The sequence below is a fragment of the Pholcus phalangioides genome, unplaced genomic scaffold (assembly GCF_987345545.1).
Source record: "Pholcus phalangioides strain wild (caught in Gottingen) unplaced genomic scaffold, Ppha-v1.0 ptg000002l_1, whole genome shotgun sequence".
NCBI classification, from domain to species: Eukaryota; Metazoa; Arthropoda; class Arachnida; order Araneae; family Pholcidae; genus Pholcus; species Pholcus phalangioides.
The window spans coordinates 4,839,474-4,864,135 of NW_028301595.1; the positions used below are offsets into that span (position 1 = coordinate 4,839,474).

A 24,662-nucleotide genomic window follows, 5' to 3' on the forward strand; every position below is an offset into this window, starting at 1 on the left:
TATTGATCTTTACGATAATGATGAATTTGTGTACGCATGTGAGTCCCAAAGCAGAATGTTTAGCACTGTTCTGCGACGAGCCCTCCTGACTGGAAATGTTCTGCGGTAAAAATCCCCATACATGTAATACTGTTTTTTTGCACTTTTTCTTTCAAATTGTTCTGCGACGTATGTCACAGATTTTAACACATTCTGCTTTGGGGCATGTGTGAAAGTTTGAGAGAAGACAAACTGGGAACCGATCTGTTTTGTCTATATGTGGAAGGCAATCTATAAAGCCGGGTCTAAAACCGACCATTCTATTCGATGTCCAAATGTACAAAAATCTGTTTTCTGTCGAAACCACCTGGCGTTGTAGGCTGGAAATAGATTTTTGAGTGGTTCAGCGAAGAGGATCTGGACCCGGCTTCATTTGCATAGTGCAGGGTCGAGCTTGCGGAACTTGTTTTGGAAAGAATATTTTGTCGTAGGAGATCTGATATAAAAAACACGGATGGGAGTTTAGGGTTGCTAGGCAACGTATACATGGCCCCCCAAGGACATATGCAGATTAGGGTTGTAAAAAAACCCATCCCGAGCAGGTTTTTTGGGCAGAATGGGGAAAATTTAATTTATTTCCACAACCTTAAAATATCTAATTAAACGTGTAGGTACATCTTATATTGTCTAAATATAAATTTTTGGTGCACGTTAAACTGTGTATTGATTAATAAAATTGACGTTACAAAACAAGGGAATAATTGTTCACACATGAACACGCCCACTTCTGTGTAATTATATCTACCTTGAGTTGTATATAGAACTGTTGCAAGAAGATTGGTTGTGGGAAAATAAATGAATTTGGATAATGAAAATTCTTAGAAATCGGGATGGTGCTCGAATTTTTTTCTCAAAATTTTTCAAACCCTGCAAAAAATGTATCCGAAAGTGTCCTGATCTGTCAAAAATGAAGCTAGATATGTGAAGTGAGACTATTCTCGGAGAACGAGAATATTCTCCTGGATGTAGAAATTGGAGAATAATTGAATATTTATTTCTTTTAAATAATTTAAATTTTTTTATTAATTTTGTGTACATTGTAAAATATAAACCAGTTTTCATTGTCTGAAACATTTACAACAAAACAATTTTTGGTATAATCACCCCCAATGACAACTTTTAGTTCGAGAATATTCTCCAGGTCATGATGAAAGGTTTTAAAAGTTTGGTTATAAAGATATTAGAAACCTTTCAATTAAAAGCTTAAATTTTATTAAATAAATTTTCAGAAATAAGTTCACAGTAAAAGAAATTAAATCAAAGTTGATTGATAAAGGAAACAATTCTTATATAATCACCTTCATAAGATACAAAACTGTTTCTTCAATGCACATACACTTAAATTCTGTATCACTTACATTTCTTTAAAAGTTGTGCAATTCAGCCATGTTAGTTTAATTTTCTTGCTTTCAAACTTTAATATTGTGGTGTCTATACAAACTTCAATCTTCTTGACGGGGACAGAATATTCTTATCAAAAATAATTATTCTCAAGTTATCAAGATTATAATACATGTTATTACATATATTCTTGATAATACTCTCTGCAAAGATTTTGGTAGCTGAAGAATATTTTCATCAAGGAGAATATTCTGTGGAAGGACTATTATATCAACTTCAGAATAGTTATTTTCTATAAGAATATTCCCCAGTAATTTATGAAAGTAGTCCGTCCAGAGAATATTCACAAGGATATTATATGTAACTATATTATAAATAATAGAATATTCTCATGAACTTATAAGAATATTCTCAAGTTATTTATAATAGTCCTATTAGAGTATATTCTTGAACATTCTCCAAAAGACTATTCTCAAGAATTTTATATCTGTAGACGTTAAATTAGTAGACGTTTAACGTAATTTATGTTAAATATATTTGGCATAAAATGTTTTCATTGCTTTCTATTTAGGGATGGGACGAATACTGAATATATTCTGCTAATGTTTTGGCTGAATATCGATTTTCTTAAAATTTATCAGAATTATAAATAAAATTTGGTTTTAATTGAAAATGATATTGCATTTCAATTATGCTATTTATTATTCAAATATTAAAAACTGTTGTAATTTAAAGATCTTTAGTCATGATACTGAAAATCAAATTTAACTATGTTATATAGTCAAACTTGGTTAACTTAAAGTTCAGTCACTGGAAAGAAGTTTAATTGGATAATTTAAATTTTGGATAAATCAATCTATCCTGGACCTGTAAAACGCCTATAAATTGCAAGTTAATCATCAAAATTCACATGGGAAGGAAGATCAATTTAGTCATCAATTAAAAATTTATCAGTTACAAAACTGTTTTCCCAATTTTAATTATACAGGGTATTCTGTTAATGGACTGACAAACTCAGGGTTCTTAGAATGGCAGTGGCTGACGTCATTGCACATTCTTGTAATAATTAATCAAATAAATCTGTAGTCATTGTTGTATTTTTTGTCATTCTAGTGTGACGTCAAAACCTGCATGTGTTTTTTGTAATTTTCACCCTCTCAACGTGGTTTGTGACACCATGTTCAATTGCAAGTTTTGTTCCTCTTGATGTATACTGAGAATCCTCTGAGTTTGTCGGTCCATTAACGTATAGTAATTGATCTTAACTACTGTTCTGAAATCAACATCACTGCAGAATTTCTTGACCATGCTTATAGCCTTATTTATGGAAACAATTCATGATCATCGGTTACGAAACTGTTTTCCAAATTTTGCTTGTCATTCTTATGCTATCAATGAAATGCACTTTCAGTAACGTATTACAATTTGCACTTTGAGTATAAAAATATTCAGATTTGGAATGGTACACTTTGATCCATAGGTTGAACTTAATTGGTATCAAGTGGTCCCAAAGCAGAATGTTTTGCATTGTTCTGCAACAAGAACTCGGCTGACTGGAAATTGTTCTGCAGTAAAAGTTCCCATAATAGTGTTTTTTACACAAGTATTTTCTTAAAATTCTTCCATATTCTGCAGTGGAACTGATTGTTCTGTGACGTATGTCGCAGACTTCGGCATATTCTGCTTTGGGATCAAGTGGTACACATTCTCGATGCACTCCATCTGAACAATATCAAAATAGGCATTAAATTATCATAGAAAGAATAGAGAAAAGCAGAATATTCAAAACTTGTTTTACAGCTGGGTCAAATAAAAGTGATTTTTAGAATTTTTCCAACTAAATTTTCTGATACAAAAATCATAATTTTTGTCCCCCAATTTTGAATTAAACAAATTTCAACATTAAATTAGACAGAAAACTCAAGGGGAGTTCGTAATAGTTCAAATTATCCAAAATTTGAATTAACCAAGTTCTATTGTATTGTATTTAAATATTGCTTAGAGAATCAATGTTTTCAGCACTTGTTATAATTTTACATCTAATCAAAAAATGTCAATTATTTACTTTAAATTAGTAATGCATTATAAAATTCATGACTTATTTTCTTATTTTTCCTCTTTAAATGTTCTTTGCCTCTTTCAGTAGCTTAATGTTTGTCTAGGGGCATCCTTCAGTTAATGAACTTGTTTAATTTATGCTCACTTTTACATTGCTACAGTAGGATTCTATTCATAGTTTCATGTTTTCTTTATCCTAGAAATTTTCCCTGACATAACCTCTCACAGAAAGGGATATACACCACACAAAATATAATCAGCAAAATTTTAATTTATGTGAAATTTAAATTGATCGTTTTTTAAAATTAGTTTCTGTTTGGATTTACAGATATTCAACCAAACCGAATATTCATCCCATCTCTATTTCTCTTTATATCCCTGTCTTTGACATGTAACTCCTATCATTTTTCGAATTCGCTCTAATAGATTTTCATTTCTTAAGGAAATGTCTTTTTTTCCTTGGCTGTCTCCAGCCCATTTTTCAAATTTTAAAATAACTTTTCTAATCTTAAAGTAAAAATATATTCTTAATTTTTATTTGTTCAATTCTTAATTGTTATTTCCAATAACATACATTTTGAATCAGTATTACTTTAATATTTTTTATAATTTTAAATATTTTTCTATGAGTATTGAGTTGCCAACTGTTACATAGGTTTGTCCATAGTTTCTACGGACGGGCGCAATAAACTACGGAGCTATTGGAGACGCTCTCAAATCTGATTTAAAAAATTGGGTCTTTGAGCTTCATGTGGTGTTTTACTAATTTTTATTTTTTTTTTAAAATTCTATCGATCTTTACTGTACGATGAATTTGTATACGCATGTGAGACCGTTTAAGAGAAGACAAACTCTGATCCAATCTGTTTTGTATGTGCATGGAAGGTAATCTGTAAAACCGTGTCTAAACTTTCTGCTCTACCAACACCACCTAAGCATACAGTCTCGTGAGTGCAAAGCTTGTGACATCGCTAAAGTCATCCATTTCACCTTTAATCATTGCATATACTGCAAAAAAGGGTAAAGCAAGCCGATGTATGCGAAATGTTTATCCAATGGCTGCAGGTGTAAAATGGGCGACTTCAGTGACGTCAAAGCTTCGCATGGAAGCTTTCTACTATAGAAGGTGTTGGCTCTACTCAATGCCCAAATGCATAAGAACCTGTTTTCCATCAAAACCACCTCACGCTGTGGACTAAAAACAAGTTTTTGAATGGTTCAGTGTGGCGGTTGCATACTTGGCTTCATTTGCATAGTGCAGGGTTGACCTCTCAGAACTAGTATTGGAAAGAATGTTTCGTCATAGGTGCCTTTGGAGCTCTGATACGAAGAAAATGGGGATGGGGGTGTCTAGGGTTGCTAGACATGTATATACGGCCCACAGGTGTATATGTAGGTTAGAATTGCGTTGAATATTCATGAATTTTTAAGGGACTCTCCTACCTTGGACAGGGTTTGTACGGTCCTTACCAACTCCTTAAAAAGTCCTAACTTTTCATTTTTCTCTGGAAGGGCCATTATAACTCCTTACTTTTTACAGCCACTCCTGAAAAAGTCTTTTTTTTTTCTGGAGAGACGATCCTTAGAATAGTCATTCCCCCCATGGTGATGAATAGCATTACCTAGAAAAATAAGAGGAAGCTTCCCCCAAATATAAAGAGGGAGAAAAAAAATTCTTCCTTTGTAATTGGAAAGCAGGGGAGGGGATTGGTTGATCCAATGGTTGTGTATACCTGCCAAAGTTACGATTTTATGGTATTTTAGCAAATTAATGATTACACGCTTTTGTTTTAAAAAAAAAAAAATTTACAGAATCGTTAATATTGATGTTTTCCTGCCTATGTTACAAACTGGTCATGTGTTAGAAATAACTCCACGGAACCAGTAGCCAAAAATTCCCCCACTCCCTCTGTGAGAAAAAGTTGAACACCTCTGGGAGTTTTCACGGTAGTTTAACTGATGCTGCTTATAGAACAATGTCTGGAGCTGCGTCTGACTGTATTATGCAGTATACTGAGTGGCACCTCAATCCCTTAGCATCCGTTTGATGGATCAATATTTTTCTGCAATTTTCATGTCATCTTAATCTTTTATGCTATTCCTCATATAGAATTGTATTTTTTTAATTCAGTCCGAATTTCAAAAGGTTTTTTGCATTTTCTCTCACAGTGGCTGTGGCTAAAGCAATGAACTGGATATTTTTACGATAAAAATGAAATTTATTGGAAACTCAGTACATCACTTCTGATGTCTTTAAATCACTTCAATGCTATTATCCCAACTCTCTTCTTTCTTACTTAACTTCTCAATAACTAATTCTCATAATGTTCTGTTACTGTTCGAATTTGTGTTCTCAAACAGCAGCTTGTCACTCTCACATACAGTCGCAGCATACCTCTTCCGTTTCAGCAGCTGTTCAATAAATTCCTTCACACCATAATTTTAATTCTGAAAGTTGAAATCTTGGAACCATTGGACTAGAAATTAAAAAAAATTCATTTAAAATTGAATCAATCCGAATGCATGCCATTCTTTCGTTTTTAGTCTAGTGATGTAATTTTTTTATGGGTGGGGGGGGGGGGAAAGAATCGACCATGACTCCTGAAAAACTCATCTTATTTTTGTTTTGAAAATTTTGTATGAACCCTGTTGGAATGTTGCTTTGCTGGGGAGGGGGGCATTTTGAGAACATAAGTGGCAGCTGGTGTTGCAGGACTTAAACCAATTAAATTTTGTGTCAAAAAGGGGGTAGCAATATAGTCATCTCAATTTTAGAGTGAGATAAATGGCTTTTTCTCAGTCAGAGATATCAAGGAACCAGTTATTTTCCGGATATTTTAGAGTTCACCTCAGCAAAATATCCGGAAAATAACTGTTTCCTTGACATCTCAATTTTCTTTTGAATCTACTAGAGTTGGAAAATTACTGCACAAGTTAGATATTTTCAGAAAAAGAGTTTCTATTAAATGTCTTTTCTCCTGGCTATTTTTTTCATGAGGAATATATAAATGAAAATTTTCATCTCGCCATGTATTTCAGCTCAGAACCTTCTATTTCCCTAAAGCACATGCTTTCAACATATAGTTTTTATCAGTGTTGCAAAGCATATGAAAATATCTTTCTCCTGGCATTAGGTGATCAGAAGGAATGTTTGATCATAAGTTTTGGGGGATAAATATAAAAATCTTCCTTAAAAAATATATAAAATAAAATTAAAACGGGGTTCGTATAGTCCTTGAAAAAAAAACTATTTCCAAGAGCTTATGAGTGCTTGAAAAATTGTGTGAATTTGTTCCATACAATTTTATTCTCACCCCAACTAAATCCCAGATGAACCATGCTCCACTGGTGTGAAAGTGAGTGCGATGAGTTACAAGACAATATGTTTAAAAAAAGACACGGTCATTCACATACTGAGGTATTTCTGTGCTTAAAAAGATGTCTAAAATCTAGCAGCAAAACACTGTGCTTAACATTTTAATTCAATAGCTTGAAATATTTTGAAGCAGTTAATGTTAGTTGTATATTTGTAGGATAATCATATTTCTTTGATAAAAAAAAATGAGAAAATCGCCAAAAAATGATGCCAAAAGTTGGCAATTATTGCTCCAAAACCCAAAAATTCACCACAGGCAGAAAATAAAGCACTGTTTCATTGAAGCAGTGATTTAAATGCTATGCAGTTGGTGACAAATATAGGAGATGAATATTCATATTTAAAGCCATAATTATATAATTTATAGTTGAAAAAATAATTTTAATACTTGATTTCACAGCGGAGAATAGAAATTCAAATAGCCTTTGTTGAAAATACGTGAATAATAGGACATTTTTGAAAACGTCTGGCTGGTCAAAATTACGTAAAACTATGAGAATGTCTCAGGAAATATGGATCATATGTCACCCACACAGGGTTGTCACCTACTACGGTTTCTACGGACAGCCACAATGAACTACGTGGCTATGGGAGACTCTCATACTACAGAAATCTGATTTAAAAAATCAGGTCTTTGAGTTTCTTGTGATGTTTTACTTATTTTTATCGAATTGCATCGATCTCTTTACTCTAACTACGAGTTCCTATACGCATGTGAGAGTTCGAGAGAAAACAAACTTGGAGCCGATCTGTTTTGTCTGTGCTCAAAGGCTGTCTATAAAGTCACTTCTAAACCCACCGCTCTACCAACACCTTCCATAGCAGAAAGCCTTTGCGCGAAGCTCATGATGTCACTGAAGTAGTCCATTTCACCTATAGTCATTGCATATATTGCAAAAAAAGGTAAAGCAGGCAGACGTATGTGAAATCTTTATCTAGTGGTTGCAGGTTAAATGAGCAACTTCAGTGACGTCAAAGCTTCATGCGGAGGCTTTCTGCTATAGGTGTTGGCTCTACTCGATGCTCAAATGTGTAAAAGGCTGTTTTCTGTGAAAAAGCGTCCCACGCTGTGGATAATTAACATGTTTTTTGAATGGTTCAGCGCTGCGGGTGCGGACCCAGCTTCATTTGTGTAGTGCATGGTAGACCTCACAAAACTTATATCGGAAAGAATGTTTCGTCATAGGTGCCACAGGAGCTCTGATACAAAGAAAATGGGAATAGGAGCTATAGGGTTGCTAGGTGTTCGTTATATGGCCCACAAGGGCGTATGCAGGTTGGGATTGCATTCAAATTCATGAATTATTTAGGAAATCTGGAACCTCGAAACAATGTTCTGGAAGGGGTGCTGATATGGCCCAAGCCCTTTACCTTCCAGTGTCACCGAGATGCTGTATTTAATGAACTTTGAATTAAAATTGAAAAAATTTTTTTTGAGTGATTATTTTTTATTGTACAATGATTATGTTGTCCTAGGGGACCCCCCTTCCCCCCCCCCCCCCCCCCCGGTGGCAAAGCTGAACACTCATCATTACTGGCGAGCTTTAAGCCAATGTTGGCATGTCTGTCTACATATATAACTTCATGTTTCTGATTCTTTTATCGAAGGTTAATTTCAATAGTTTCAAACAAAATAAAGTTTTTTAAAACAAGAACTTAATATTGCATTTAAATTGAAATGAGAACTATAGTTGTTTTAAAAATTATATAACTTTAATAAATTGGCATTTTCAAACACTAAATTAAAAATAAGAATGTTGAATATAAATTAAGAAAATTCAAATTTAATTTTTTGCAAACGTCACAATTTTTATCACGAGCGATATGAATTTCCTTGAATTTTTTAATTTTCAAAGAGTATGAACCTTGTAAAAATTTCTTGACTGCAACATCAAGCTGCAGTAATGTTTCATCTGAAGTCTTTGAGAGTGCAGCCCTGCCAACTCTCCGGATTTAGGCGGGAGACTCCGGATTTTTCATCCTTCCTCCCGCTCTCTGGATTTTTAAAAATTTCTCCGGATTTTCGCTGAAAATTGGATTTTAGAGAGCTTTCACATTGTCGTGACGTCAATGAAAGTAGTCGTCGTTAGGGAAAACACCTATAGAGGACAGCCGTGGTCATTTCCATCGAGCAGCCGTATCAAAAAAGTCTTGGTGACTGCATTTAAGCAACTGGCAAAGACGTGACTTTGTTTGCATAGCGTTTATCAGCAATCATTTATCTGGGGCATGACCTTGGTTGCCGAAATTCTTGTATAATCGTTATTGTATTCTGAAGCCGAGGCGTACACATAACACAAATTTATTAAACATTTTAGCACAAATTACCAAGACACAAATATAAGACAACTAAGAATCAGACAAACTGAACGTGAACATGCTTCTCTGTGTGAGTCAGCGAGTGATACAGTATATATGAAAGATCTTCGTCAGGAGTTGGGGGGAGGAGAGTTTAGTTTTAGTTCCAGTCTCAAAGTCAAACCAAAACCAAAGATGTTCTTCGTTTTGCGGTAAACAGTGTCCGCCTCAGTACCCCCCTTCCAGTGACTAACGACACAGTCTGACAACATTGTTAAATCTGACAGGATAGCGAACCTGTCTTCCGGAACGCGTGAAGCGGTCTGGTGGTTTCGGAAGCACATTAATTTTGGGACACACTGTATTCGAAATTGTAGTTGTAGCATCCTCATTCACTGTGAATGCAGGTTTGATTCGATCGATACATACATTTGTTGGTTTTCCATCTATCAGAACTTTAAAGTTCTTTTCTTTTCTGCTGATCACCGGAAACGGTCCAGAGTAGGGTGCTTGAAGCGATGTTCTCAACCTGTCATGTCGGATAAATACATGAGAACAGATGTTTAATGCTTTATGTACGAACACATTATTTTTGTTATGAGAGCTTGTTGGCTTCGGTTTTAATGCTCTCATGTGTTGCCTGAGGTTTTCGATGAACATGGACGGATCTTGAATTTTGTCACTCGAATCGTAAAAATCGCCAGGAAGGCGCAAGGAAGCACCGTAGACAAGCTCAGCTGGTGTTGCACCTATATCTTCTTTCAGTGCTGAACGAAAACCGAGAAGAATGGTTGGAAGGACTTCTGTCCACTTGGTGGTGTGGTGAGCCATAATTGCAGCTTTTAATGGACGGTGAAAATTTTCGATCAGCCCATTTGCTTTTGGGTTGTACGGTGATGTTCGCCACTTTTCCACACCTAGAAGATCAGCGAGCTGAGACATTAGTCTTGACTCGAACTGTCTGCCTTGATCAGTTGTTATGCGGTCTGGTGTGCCGAATCGGGCAATCCACTCAGAGTAGATTGTCTTTGCGACTGTTTCAGCGGTAATATCTGAAATCACATATGCTTCCGGCCAACGTGTTACGCGGTCAATTAAAGTTAAACAATACGTTTTCCCGTTTGATTCCGGCAAGGGTCCCACAAGATCGCAATGAATATGTTGGAATCGTGCAGTTGGCAGTGAAAATTTTCCTAATTCTGATTTCGTGTGTTTGTGAATTTTAGAACGTTGGCAATCAATGCATTGGCGTGCCCACTCACGAACATCTTTATTCATAGACTGCCAAACGAAACGGTTACGTATAAGGTCAACAGTACTTCTAATACCTGGATGAGAAAGGCAATGTAAGTTTAGGAAAACTTGTTTGCGAAATTTAGCAGTGACATAAGGTCTTACTTTTCCAGTTGAAAGATCGCAATATATTTGAGAATTTGAATTGGGCAATTGAATTAATTTCAATTGCAACCCAGTATTAGTGTCTGAAATGAGTTGTTTCAGTTGTTCGTTTGATTTTTGATCATTACTGAGTTCATCATAATTAAGAGGCTGGGGGACAATAACCTCACTTATGCGCGATAGTGCATCGGCAGCTTCATTTCGCTCACCTTTTAGATACTCGATATCAGTAGTGAATTCTGATATGTAAGAAATCCACCGTGTTTGCTTATTCGAGTAAGTGTCCGTTGCCTTACGAAAAACTTATGTTAATGGACGGTGATCTGTAACAATTTTACAGTTTCTAGCCTCTAGCATGTGTTTAAAAAATTTAACAGACTCGTATATAGCTAATAGTTCACGGTCAAAACTTGAATATTTCATTTGTGTAGGTGTAAGACGTCTTGAAAAGAATCCCAGGGGTTTATATTCTAAATTCTGCATTACACTTAAGGTAGCTCCAATTGAAATTTCGCTAGCATCACAATGAAGTATTAACTTATCTTCATTTTCTGGAAACACTAGCGAAGTAGCGTTTAGCAAAGCTTCTTTTGATTTTTCGAATGAATCTAACAAATTTTTAGACCATGTAATGCGAGATTGATCATTTTTCTTTTTAGACCCTTTTAATAGGCCAGTTAATGGTGCTAGTACTTCAGCAGCATGTGAAATGAATTTCCTATAGAAATTTAGTAACCCCAAGTATTTTCTGAGTTGCACCAGATTTTCTGGACGTGGATAGTTCATTATAGCTTTTACCTTGTCGTCCAAAGGTCGAACACCACCTGCTGATATTTCGTGACCCAGAAAGGAAATTTGTTGTTGACCAAAAACACATTTGGAAGCATTTATGTTTAGTCCGTACCTACTAAACCTTTCCAAAACAAGTTCCACGTGCTTAATATGATCATTTTCGTTTTCAGAAAAAATTAAGACATCGTCTAAATAACTGACAGTAAAATCGAGACGTTTCAGTACCTCATTCATAAATCTTTGAAATGTCATTGGTGCACATTTCAGACCAAATGGGAGATATAAAAATTCAAAACTACCAATGGGAGTAGTAACGGCAGTTTTTGGTACATCGGATTCATTTATCGGAATATGATAGTATGCCCTTACTATATCAATTTTGGAAAATATTTTCTTTCCGTGCAGAACATTAGTTATGTCATGTATATGAGGTAATGGGTACCTATCTGGGACAGTTATAGCATTCAAGCGACGATAATCACCACAAATTCGGTTGTTCCATTTGATTTCGGAACTACATGAATTGGAGAAGCCCAAGGTGACTTTGATGGGCGACAAATTCCATTATCAATCAAATATTCAAATTCTTGTTTAACTGCTTGTAATATTTTTGGATGCAGCCTTCTAGGTTTACAGAAAATTGGACTTCCGTTTGTTTCAATAAAATGCTGAGTGTTATGTTTTGGAGGACGGGAAAACTGCGGTATTGGATTTGCCAAAATTGGAAATTGTTCAAAAATTTTATGATATGGTGATTCACCAACAATCAATTTCACTGTGGGTACTGCAGCATTGGACAGTACACCTTTTGTTTGCATGTTAGTGATAGAGTCAATTAATGCTCTATTTTTTAAATCCAACACGAGTCCGAAATGTGTTAAAAAATCAGCACCAATAATAGCAGTATTGACTTTTGCAATGAGGAAAGTCCAACGAAAATTTCGACGAAGCCCTAAATTTAGCTCTAAATGTTTTTTTCCGTATGTTGGAATTTTCGTGTTGTTGGCTGCATAGAGAAAATGTGAAGAACTGTCCTTCACATTGGGTGACACAGGAATGCAAGAGATGTCACTACCCGAATCGATTAAAAAATTACAATTTGTCGCTTTATCATATACGTAAAGTCTACATTTAGTAGGACCTGCTGCTGCACCGGAAAAAGTATGCTGTAACGATGCAGCAGCGTGCTTTAGTTTTTTGATTTGTATGTGCACGGCTGGTAACACTTTGTTGCTTTCTCACCAAATTTATTATGATAGAAGCATAGTGTTTGTGTAGTATTGAAGTTACGATTTCTAAAATTACGGCTGTTGCTTCGGTAGCGAGAATGAGTACGCCCTCTTGAATAATTTTCATTTTTAATTTTCGTTGACAAATCTGCAATTTGAATTTTTAATTGCGATATTTCACTACGCAATTGTGCAATATCAGATTTCACAGAATCTGATGAAGGGCCTGACTGTGGAGAAAGCGCAGAAATACTCGGTATTGGTCGTATTTCGGAAATTTTATCGGCTAGTGTGGCCAACTAAGTTAAATCTGCAGTTGACACTGATAAAATGGCCTGAGAGTTCAAAGGTAACCTTTCCATCCAAATAGTTTTTAGAAAATCTTCAGTTACTGAATTTCCTGCCAGCTCTTTCATTTGTCTTAGTAGAGAGGATGGTTTCTTATCCCCAAGAGTCAATTCAGATAACAGTTTGCGGATTTGTATCGATTTAGAATCTGTAAATTCAGCGATAAGCCTTTTTTTAAGTGCTTCGTATTTGTTTTCGGCTGGTGGATTAAGCACCAAGTCTGAAACCGAATGAAGCGAGTCGGCATCTACAGCTGCTAAAACAGTGTTATATTTCGTTATATCGGAAGTTATTTGTGCTACTGCGAAATTAGCTTCCACTTGCACGAACCATAAAGCAATATTATTTATCCACATTGGAGGTAATTTACAAGATACCCTTGCGACCACCGTGGGATCCGTACCGTCATCCATCTCGTAATAACAATAACGAAATAGATGGGGGAAAACGAAGATATAATTCCAACTATAAAATTATTTTATGCAAACAATATTAGAATTTTACAGGAAAAAAAAATATATAAAGGCCGGAAGATTAGCGAAAACAGTAGCTCACCGTGAGAAGATCCCATCATGCCAATGGAAACAGAGGGAAAATAATCCAGAGCTTGGAAATACGACCAAAAAGTTTATTCAGAAGGTTCTGTTCATTTGAGAGTCACCACTGAAGCCGAGGCGTACACATAACACAAATTTATTAAACATTTTAGCACAAATTACCAAGACACAAATATAAGACAACTAAGAATCAGACAAACTGAACGTGAACATGCTTCTCTGTGTGAGTCAGCGAGTGATACAGTATATATGAAAGATCTTCGTCAGGAGTTGGGGGGAGGAGAGTTTAGTTTTAGTTCCAGTCTCAAAGTCAAACCAAAACCAAAGATGTTCTTCGTTTTGCGGTAAACAGTGTCCGCCTCATATTCCATTAACAGCCAAGCAGTAAACCAGGGTTGGTAAAAAACCGGTTTTTTTGAAAAAAAAACGTGTTTTTTTGGTTTAAACTGGTTTTTTTGTTTTAAACAGTATTAACATTAAAAGCAATGAAATCTCTGAAAAATCATTCAAACTTCCAATAATTAACTAAAATAAAATGTTTATTAATGTAATTAACACTATTCCCATGCTAATTAATCAATAAATATTTATTACATTTTAACAAAAACCAACTTTTGCAATTTAATTATTTTTTGCTTAACTCAATCAATTACTGTGTGTTTGAAAATTCTTTTTAATGTTGTTATTAATCATATAATATATAAAGGTTTTTCTCCAGTTACTTTCAGTATATTTAATTAGGAAGCAATTTTGCAAAAAGTAATAAAAATTAGGTGAATATAATGTATTTAATAAAGCATAAATAATGCAGATTAATTAGCAATGATTTACGATATACAGGGTGATTATAACTAAGGTTCTGATTTCGAAACACTGTAAAAAAAGAACGATTGTCAGAATGACTTGAAAATTTACATGAATATTCCTAAAAATATTAAACTTTATTTGATAAAGGGGAAAAAATACTTAAAAATGTAAAATTAATGACATCCAACATGTGGGAAATTTGCTCACAGAATGGAAATGATAGCCAGTCATGGCAGAATGATACCTTAATTATAGCATTTCACAATTTCATAATTCAAGGAAACATCACAAACGAAGTAATTGAACAAATGCAGTCAAACCTCGTTAGTGTGTCACCCGGTTAACACGTCACTCCGCTTACTGGGTCATTTTTTTGGAAGTCCCAATTGCCCTCGGGCAGGAATTGGCACAGCTAAGGCTTACTCCGTTTAACGAGTCACTCTGCTTACTAAATCATATTTTTGCTCTTCCAAGAGTGATTCATTAACGAGGTTTGACTAACTACAATTTACTTAAGAAATGTTAAATATGTTGTCCACCGCGTGTTCTGGCTATGAGATTGAAAGCACAAAAATTCTTGTTCAACAACAGAATCTGAGTATGCCATGGTCATAATGTGGATGTGCTTGCAATTCAGCTTTATTAAACCAAATGCCCCCCCCCCCCCGTTAATATTCCTGAGGAACTTGTAACATATAGGGAATGTGCTGGAAATTGCAATTCACCAAAGTTTGCAATCTGACCACTGTTTATAACATTTTGAGGTACCCCCCACAGCTAGAAGTTTTAAGGGTTAAGATGCATCGTGTCAAAATGAGTCTTCAGCAGCTGCTTTGCCGGTATTGCAATGTGCATCTTGATAGTTCTATCCACACACTGATGCTGTGGAAGTGCCAAAATGATGTGGTTGCACAAAATAGATTATATTGCTCGCCAAGTACAGCATCATCTACTTGTATATTTCACACTTTTTTCTTTTGCGAAAGAAACTTCCATTGTTTCAGGAGTATCCATGGAAATTTTCAAGTCATTCTGATCAGTACTTATTGTATAGTTTTGGAATCAAAACTTAAATTATAATCACGCTGTATATAGCTGATTATTTTTCATAAATCTGTTACTACTATACAGAAGAACCTTGATTAACTAGGCTTAACAGTGTGTGTGTGAAAGTATAAAAAAAACAACTATTGAGAGAGAGAATATTAAGACTGGGAGATATACAGTAAGAGATGTGCTACTTCTTATGGGAAAAAAAATGAAAATGTATGTGAGGTAATGTAACAACTAGTACACTAGTCTTTGTCCTTTAAGGACAGCTGGTGTCTTTATTGGATTATAGGACCACCTGCCTTTAGCATGATGTGTCACTACTGTAGCTGCTTCTTTGTAAAGGGAAAAAGAAACTCTGTGAGATAATACACCATTACATTTACGGCCGTATTCACCACTCACGGTCCTGAAACGCGGATCAGTTGAAACCCGTTTCAGTTTTAGAACGAATTTGGCATTCACCAGTGAGTCTCGAGTGCATATCAAGTGAAACTCGGTTCAGTTGGCGAGTATTTGGCGTATATTAGCTTGGCGAGAGTAGATCCGACGCTGATTGGATGAAGGGTTTTTGATCTTCTAATGAAGTAGAAAACTCAACGGTAGGATTCTTGTGTTTACGTTTTTCAACAATTTTCTTTCGATAAGCAAAATATGGTTTTATCATCCCCTTTTTAATGGAAATTCCATTTCATTCCAGCTACGGTTTTCTTTCCTACTCCCGCTACATCTATAATGATGGTTTTTCATTTCGCTACGGAATTGCTAATATTCTCAGATTAGATAAATTATATATCGCACGTACAATCAGCTTATGCGCTTTTCATTGCTTTGAAGGAAAAAAAATGTATCAGCACATACAAATTTTATTAATCGTGAATGAAATGAAAGAAAAAATGACGGTCGCAATTGTGTAAAATTTATATTTGGAAATTTTTCAAAAAATAATTATCTGAATATTTTTTAAATTATGATTGTTTTGTACCTGAAATCAAATTTTTAGATACATATTAAAATGAAAGTACAAAATTCAGTAAATTTTATTTCCAAAAAAAAATTTATGTTAATAGTAATTAGCATTAAAAATTCGTAATTAGCACTAGTGCTAATAGTAATTCTTCCGATGCACATTGAATATTAAATTACTGAACATAAATAGCTACATTTCCTATTAGCCAAATAAGTTAATATCTGAGACTGATTTTTTGTAATTATATTTGTTGAAACTTGTATGATAGTTGTAATCCTACATACAAGATGTGCCTCCCTCTCAATGTATAAAATGCTAAACCCAACAGTTTTCTTTTCAACAAAAAACTGTTCGAACATGTGTACTAGTTTTTTGATTAGCTTACATAAATAGTTAGATTCAGTTCAAAACAGTTCATTATATTATTAAATATAAGTTGAAAGGACGTCCTTGAAGCTGAAAGATTCTTAAAAATAAAAAATCTGTAAACAAAGTTTCAAATCTGACAGTCAATACAAGCATTTGTGTATGGACAATTTTTTTTTATGTGTAAAATGCATTGCCTTTTGAATCATGTTTAACTAAAGGGTAAACTAATAGCCAAGACTAAAAATTAAAGAAAACTTGACATATATAGATAGATTCAACGTCATTATTCATCAACAAAATCATTTTCCATCCCTCTTTTTACCAGCAGGATTGGTAGTTAAATCTGGATTTTTTTAAATATATACTGTATTTACATGATAATCACAATCTAGTAATTCCTTACTTTCAAAATTTACACTGTAACTTGAACATAATTAAGGCACAAATTCAAACTACGTAAACAAAAGCTAACATTTTCCTCACTTAATAAATAACGACAAATCAATTATCAAAAATAATTTATTCATATTTCTATGGAAGTATTTGAGATTGCTAAAAAAATAATGGTACGTATAACACACACACAAACATTGTAAATAAATAGAGATTTTCTTCCGTGATGTAGTCAGCTCGTCTTCAGTGGCCACATTTTTTGTGGCCACTGAAGACGAGCTTTATCTTTTTCATCTTTTTATCATAGATGCGTTTTCACCCTACTTTTGCTCCCAAATACTTGTTTCATCTGAAAAATTAAAAACATAGTTTTCATGAAAAAAAATTTCCCTAAAGAATGAAGCAAATCATACTCATGTGTTGTGATTTCAAATACAGTGAAATCATACTGCATAGTACGAATAAAGCACATGTAATCAGCAATCACGTGGTACTAGTTAAGTAATGATAGATTACTTAAATATTATAAATTTCAATCATTGCCCAATGCTGGCATGAACTGCACATAAATAAGGTTCCAAAAAGTAATTTCATCAATTTTTGAATTGGGGTTTTGAGCACGAAAGGTATGATCACACACTAAAATCTCAATAAAATGATATTCTGCAAATCAAGAAAAAATATCATTGTAGAGGGATTGCTGTTGTATTAAGATTAGAGATGTAAAATTCTTGAGAATATTGTAACGAAGGACTCTGGAAGGACTACTATTGTAAATAACTTGAGAATATTCTTATTATTCTTAATAAGAATATTCTCCAGTTATTTATAATATAATTATATATAATATCCTAGAGAATATTCTTTGGAAAGACTACTTTTATAAATTACTGGGGAATATTCTTATCAAAAATAATAAGAATTATTCTCAAGTTATTTCTCATATTAATATTCTCATCTCGCATCTCTAATCGAGTGGCAGCAGTTTAACATTATACTATAGGAATTTCCAAACAAGACTTTCAAAATATCGATGTAGAGGGATTTATTTTTATATCAAGTATCATTGTAGTGAGGTTTAACTGTAAATAATAAACGAATGAACTGATATTTATATGCAAAATACTGATGCACAAATAGAATGAAATTAGCGGATAATTATATGAATTTTGATAATGAGAGTGCATCACAGAAAATATTTTTTGTTGTGCACGTGTTTTCATTTGTGCAAATACTGTGGATTCTGCTTATAAAGGTTTTTTTTTTTTCAAAAAATTACCATGAAAAATGTAAGCGGGGAAAATTCTTTAAACAGGAAATCTTAATAAAAATTAATTCGAGTACTAAGCAGGAAAATATTATACATGGGAATGTTATAAGCGAGATCAACTGAATATAGAAGGAAAATGTCATATTTACACACAGCAGCAAAATATCAGCAAAGCATCAAATAAATATATTCCTGCCAAGAAGTAAAAGCTAAAAAAAGGTAATATATTTTGCTTGGCATTAATATAAATATTTTCATATTAAGAGACGAAACATTTCATACACAAATCTATATTTTAGAGTGTTGGTGAATATTGTATTGTTTAGGAATTAAAATGCACTACTGTAATGATCACTTTTGCCTAGTACATTTTGCGAGTTCTTAATGTACGAGGCTCCTCAAGAGAAAAAGGAAATTTTCTAGAATTTACCAGGTAGGACCACAGAAAAATTTCTCGTCTCGGGGGGGGGGGGGCTCCCCATCATGCTCTTAAGATGGCCCTGGTTAGGGAAATTTTTTTTTTGTATACACAAGTGACTATTCCTGCAATTCAAGAGAGATATTCATGACTTCTTTTCAGACCAATGATACATTATTTTCAGAGGAAAAAAACTTCAAAAGCGTGACACTATACCCTGCCATTTTAACCTTTAGGTCAGTACCGTAAATAAGCTGGGGCAACCGGAGCACTTCCCAAGGGCCGAGAGAACGGGGACCCTCACAAAAATGTACACTTTATTTTACATAATACTCACTCAAGGGCCCCCACTCAAGAAAAAAGTCTGCATCAAGACAGCCCACTACCAGTGCTGTCTTAACGGATGGACCTACCCAGGCACGGCACGGGGGCCTCACAAAAATGAGATTTGGTTGAAATTTTCTGTAATTTACCTGGTAGGTTCTCAGAAAAGCCACTTGGCCCGGGGGCCCATGGTGTTCTTAAGACGACCCTGTTTCAGGTACCATAAAGACGAATTTGTCATTAATATCAATACATGAGTATATTACACATACAATTCTATCATTATTTGATAATGATAATTTTGTTAGCGAGTGAAGTTCAGATATGAAGGAAATAATAGAAAAGTATCATTACTCACTTACTCCCCTTCTTTCGTCACTTGTTGATGGCTTCAAGAAGTAGTTGAAAGCTTTCATTGATCGGGGATAATTACTTAACATATATTTAATACCTAAACGCGGTCACTCATCACCTTATAATTAATAAATTATTCTAAATTCCCTATTTCATTCCGGCTCATCGTAAAAACAATTCAGCGCGACCGCCATTGTTTGTGTTTGCAGCGCCGATAATGCTCACTGCACATGCGCTGAAACTCGATCCACCCTGCTGGATCGCCGATATCAGAGGTTCAGTTTCAGGCTCGAAAAGCTGGTCCGTGGATCTCAATTCAGGGGCGGTGAGTACCAATTTTGAGGTGAAACGCGGTTTAGAACCTGCATCGCGTTCTGAACCTGGACGGTGAATACGGCCGTTAGATGTGTGATGCAATCCTTATTCATGAATTTGCTAAAGATAGAGCATCAGAATGTAGCCAAAGGTTAGAAAATGTTGTAAGAATGAGAAATTTTGGCTTTTATATATAACTTTAAATGACTAAGATACTTCATGTAAAAACTATATATATATTCTGGCCACTTTTGAGACTTTTTGAAAAAAGCCACTTATAAAATCTTATGTCAATTAAAGATATACCATCAGAATGTACCCCAAGGATATAAAATGTGGTAAAAATAAAATATTTTGGCTAATAATGAACCAATATGATATTTTTCAAGGACAAAAATTTTATTTAAGTAACTTTTATTTGATTTTTTTGAAAAAAACCACTTGGTTTAAACAAACGTGGTTTAAACCAAAACAACCCTGCAGTAAACACAAGTTTTTTCGTCAGCAGCTTTGTATTTTGAAGTTTTTTTGATTGTTTCCTCCGATTAAATATGTCTTCAAAAAGAAAATATAAAACTTTAAGCTATATACAGCTGAATATAAAGCTTTTGAGAGTTCATATACTCAAGATTATCAATCACTGATGGCATCCACGAAAAAAAACTTATGATTTATGAACAGTATACATAAATGTGATTTCTTTATTCTGCATGGAGAGACTGACATAGAATTATATTCTGCTCAGGGGTGGGGGGCAATGGAACTTTTTCATAATTTGTGTCGAAAAAAAGGTTTTCGAAATTTTTTTTTTTTTGATCGAATCTATGAGTGCTTCGGAAGAATTTCCGGGTTTCTTAATTCCAAAAGTTGGCACGTCTGAGAGTGCCTCTTGTGCTCTTGCAAAACAAAGAAATTAGAAATATGTTATTTCCCCCCCCCCCCCCACCATTCAATCAATGAAAAAAAACGGAGAAATGAAACACAAATAAAAATGTAATTGACAAAAAAATATGTTCAGGTATCAGTGCTTGTCCAAGTTGAAAATGAGCTATTAAAATAGGTGGCACGTGTGTCAAGCAGAAATATATCAAGTGCTGAAACAGGCAAAATATTTTGTTGACAGGGTTCATGCGATGCTTAAAAACTTAATTTTTATTTCTGAAATTTCGTATGAACCCTGATAGTTTGCCTATCCTTTAACATGGTTTTTTATTTCACCATTTTTTATCACACCAATTTATTTTCACCATGAATTTTGAACAAACTTTGCTGCTGACTATATTTTATGTCGGTGTGGGGAAGTCTAAAAAAAAATTTTTTTTTTTTCCTTAGGAATGTATCTTGAGTGGAATGCTGTCTGTAAGCGGAAAGAAGGTTCTTCATATGGATCGTAATAAGTACTATGGAGGAGAGAGTGCCTCTATTACTCCTCTGGAAGAGTTGTTCGCTAAGTTCAACATGCCTGCCACTCAATTGGAAGAATATGGCAGGTCTAGAGACTGGAATGTTGACCTGATACCTAAGTTTCTCATGGCAAATGGTAATTTAATAATCATCTTTATGCCATTCTGAACAAAAAAAAAAATTCATCATAGACTTTCTCTCCTTGAATTAAAATTCTAGCATCGTAGCACTGATTTATTGCAGTAAATGAAATCATTGTATTTTAAGGGAGTTTAACATTGAATTGCATGCAATTCTGTTGTGCGAGAAAATATTCTAGGAAGAATTATCATTGTTGAGAGAGGTTTCATATAAATTGTGTGAAGCAGTTTCCTGAACTTATCTGTGTTACTGTCCCTCTTATTTTTATAATTTTTTCTCATCACCCCTCAACTTGAGCAACCCTTAGGATCTTGTATAGAAATACTGGTATAAAATGAAGGATACCTCTAAATGGAACTCCCAATCTAGCAATGTTATCAGAATGACCTATTGCATCGTAATTTTCTGCTCCACAGTTAATGTACAAGGTGCATTCAAAAAAGTGTGGTGAGTGGGTCTCGGGAAATAAAAGAAACCAAAGATATAAATAGAATACCTTTATTGTGGAAGAATAGATGACTGCCTAATGGTGTTCAAAAAATTAACAAATAAGGCAAATATTAGGAAATACTAAAAATTCCTAATGTATTTTGACAATCTATGGCTGTCGAAATGCATTAGGAACTTTTAATATTTCCTGGTATTTGCCTTATTCGTTGATGATTTCTGAATACCTTTTTATTGGCCTTCAAAGTAATCTTCATTAGTTACAATACACTTTTTATAACTGTTGTAAAGCTACTGAAAACTTAGCATAAGGTTTCTTTGGAATTGCCTAAAGCAACGATGTCACTCTGACTTGGATGTCTGGTACGTATCTCTACAAAGTGTAGGCCTGTCATGACTTTGAGCCAGGGAATAAAGTCTGAGGGGGTCGTGCTAATTCGTAACTTTTAAGTCAGCCGTTGATCATCCGCAAGTATCTGTTACACTCGTTTTATAATCTCTGGTGTTCTACTTGTTAACTCTTTAAGCGACGATTAGAAATCACTAACCCCCTCCCTAAAAATTTCATATATTTTCAATGAAGTAGGCTTTCGGGTGGCAGGGACTTCAGATACCCTTCACAACATTTATTTTTTTCTGTGCTTGCCTGCTCCAAATACTGCCTTCTTTGTCTGCTAGGAGTTTGTAGTCAAAAGAGAGAGAACCTTAGCCAAATTGACGCGTCATAAAATGCAGATTCCAAAACAACTTATATTAAGTTCAAGATGAAAATATAAATCATAATGCAAATCATGTACAAATAAAAATTGTTTAATATAAAATGTAAATTACAGTACAAAAAATATTGTAGTTCTCAAGAATTTGCAGTTTTTTTTGCTGTCCACAATTCAAAAGCATTTTTGAAATTCAATTGTTGCCTGTTGGGACCACTTACAGGAACATATTTTTTACATTTATTCTTGTTCTGCAACTGTTTTATAATGAGGTTCATGATACTGTGGCAGAGATGCCCTGAGACCCAGGTTATTGGCATAATCTGGGTTCTTTTTGAGTGAAAGTGGGTTCCTCTCGAAAAAATATAAAGTTGGTTCCCCCCATCATTTACAGACACCCATGTGCATCAAACAAATAATTGTTTTCTAAAGACAAGTTCAATACAAAGATTTAGGGGAAAGTGCCTGAAATCTGTTCCCTGCTATAAACCCTCTAATTTGTATGTTCAGAGCTGCTATCTTGCGAAAGTGCCAGAAAACTGTTCAGACCAGGGTTGGCAAGGTTTTGGACAGTACGGTAAAAACCATGGTAAATACCGTGGTTTTTATCGTACTGTCCAAAACCTCCTATTTATAACTATAAGTGAAAAACTTTGCAATTTGATAAAGAGGTAACTTCTATAATCAATTAAATTTTATATTATATAAATTATATTATTAATTACATTAAATATAATAAAATTTTGAAATTCAAAACAGTATATGCAAAGGGTTGGAAACGAAGAGGAAACATGGGAAGAGTGTAAATTATTTTTCATTTTATAAATTTTTTGTCACTTTCTGAATGTCTTTTTTTTATTTGAAAACAATACAGGGTGTTTCAAAAAGTTAGACCAAATATTAGAGAGGTAGTAGAATACCCATTTCAGTACAAGAATACTAATTAAGAGCCATGATTTTTTGCTGTGAGGTCAGAAATTAAACTGGCTAGAGGTGTGCAACAAGCACCCATTTTCAGGGCTCCCGCTTGTCCTACTTTTCAGTAAAATGTCCTACTTGCTCGGGTTTTTCCTACTTTTTACCAAATTCTATCAACAAAATTTATGTAATTGATTTTAATTGAGCAGGGAATCCTTGATATATTGCCAAATATTACAAATGTTGGAGATTACAATTAATGATTCTGCCAAAGCAGAAATTGTATCGCTTTGAAGGTTATTTGGGGATGGGGTGTATGTGGACCATTTGATTTATTAGTTTTTCATTTGCTTAGTTTGAGGGTTCAATAAGTACAGTAGTCATTAAAAACTTCTGCTGGTTGAAAAAAAAATAATTTTGTATTTATTATTCTTCATGGTCTTGGACAGTAACTAGCATTCATCATTCAAAATTATGGTGCAAATAGGTGAAACAACAGTTTGCATTACAAAGCAGTTAGATACATAGGCCTATTATAAGTTTGGTGATTCTGATGCTACCCAATAGCATTCAGTTGTCTTCTGTATTTTTAAGGCATGAATAGGCATAAACAATATTTGCCAGAGTTGGCAAGATTTTGGATAGTGCGGTAAAATATAAAATCGTACTGTCTAAAACTGTCCTAATCTGTCCAAAACCTCATATTTATAACTAAGTGAAAAACTTGGCAATTCGATGAAGAAGTAACTTCTATAATCAAATAATAAATTTTATATTATATAAATTATAATATAAAAATTACATTAAATATAAAATTTTGAAATTCAAAACAGTATGTGCAAAGGGTTATATAACTATCAGGTTATCAAACAATTGAAACTGAACTGTCTTGAGGTTAGATATTAGATTTATGAAAACATGAAAGATACAAGAATGGGATAAAAAGTTGTTGCATGGAAATCAGAAAAAAACCTACAGAATAAAATTAAACTTACGTAATAATCTAGCACTAATAATCAAGCACAGCTGCACCTTTTAACATTTGATATGACACATAACTAATTTAGCTGCCCTATCTGTGCCAAAATGATTTGTAAGATAAAATTTGAAAATTCGGTAAAATATTAGCTCGTAGCCTCATAACCGCGGAAATTTAAATTTAACAAAAACTTTGGGTCTTGAAGTCTTTTATCATATAGGCGTAATCAGTGTTTGTGAAATTGTGTTTTATTAGTCATGAGTAGGTGCTGCATAGTTTTCTTCAGATATATTTTCCTTTATTTATAATTAGTTTTTAAAAATTGGGAATGTAAAATTGAAAGATCTTTTCAAA

At 34.1% G+C, this 24,662-nt stretch overlaps 1 protein-coding gene across 1 annotated transcript in view; it reads left to right on the forward strand.

Annotated features, from left to right (window-relative positions):
- Gdi (GDP dissociation inhibitor) overlaps positions 1-24,662 on the forward strand; it is a 50,776-nt gene that overhangs the window by 2,777 nt on the left and 23,337 nt on the right. The window contains exon 2 of the mRNA XM_089237263.1: positions 21,039-21,246. Coding sequence (XP_089093389.1) covers positions 21,039-21,246 — 208 coding nt within the window. The remainder of the gene's footprint in view (positions 1-21,038; positions 21,247-24,662) is intronic.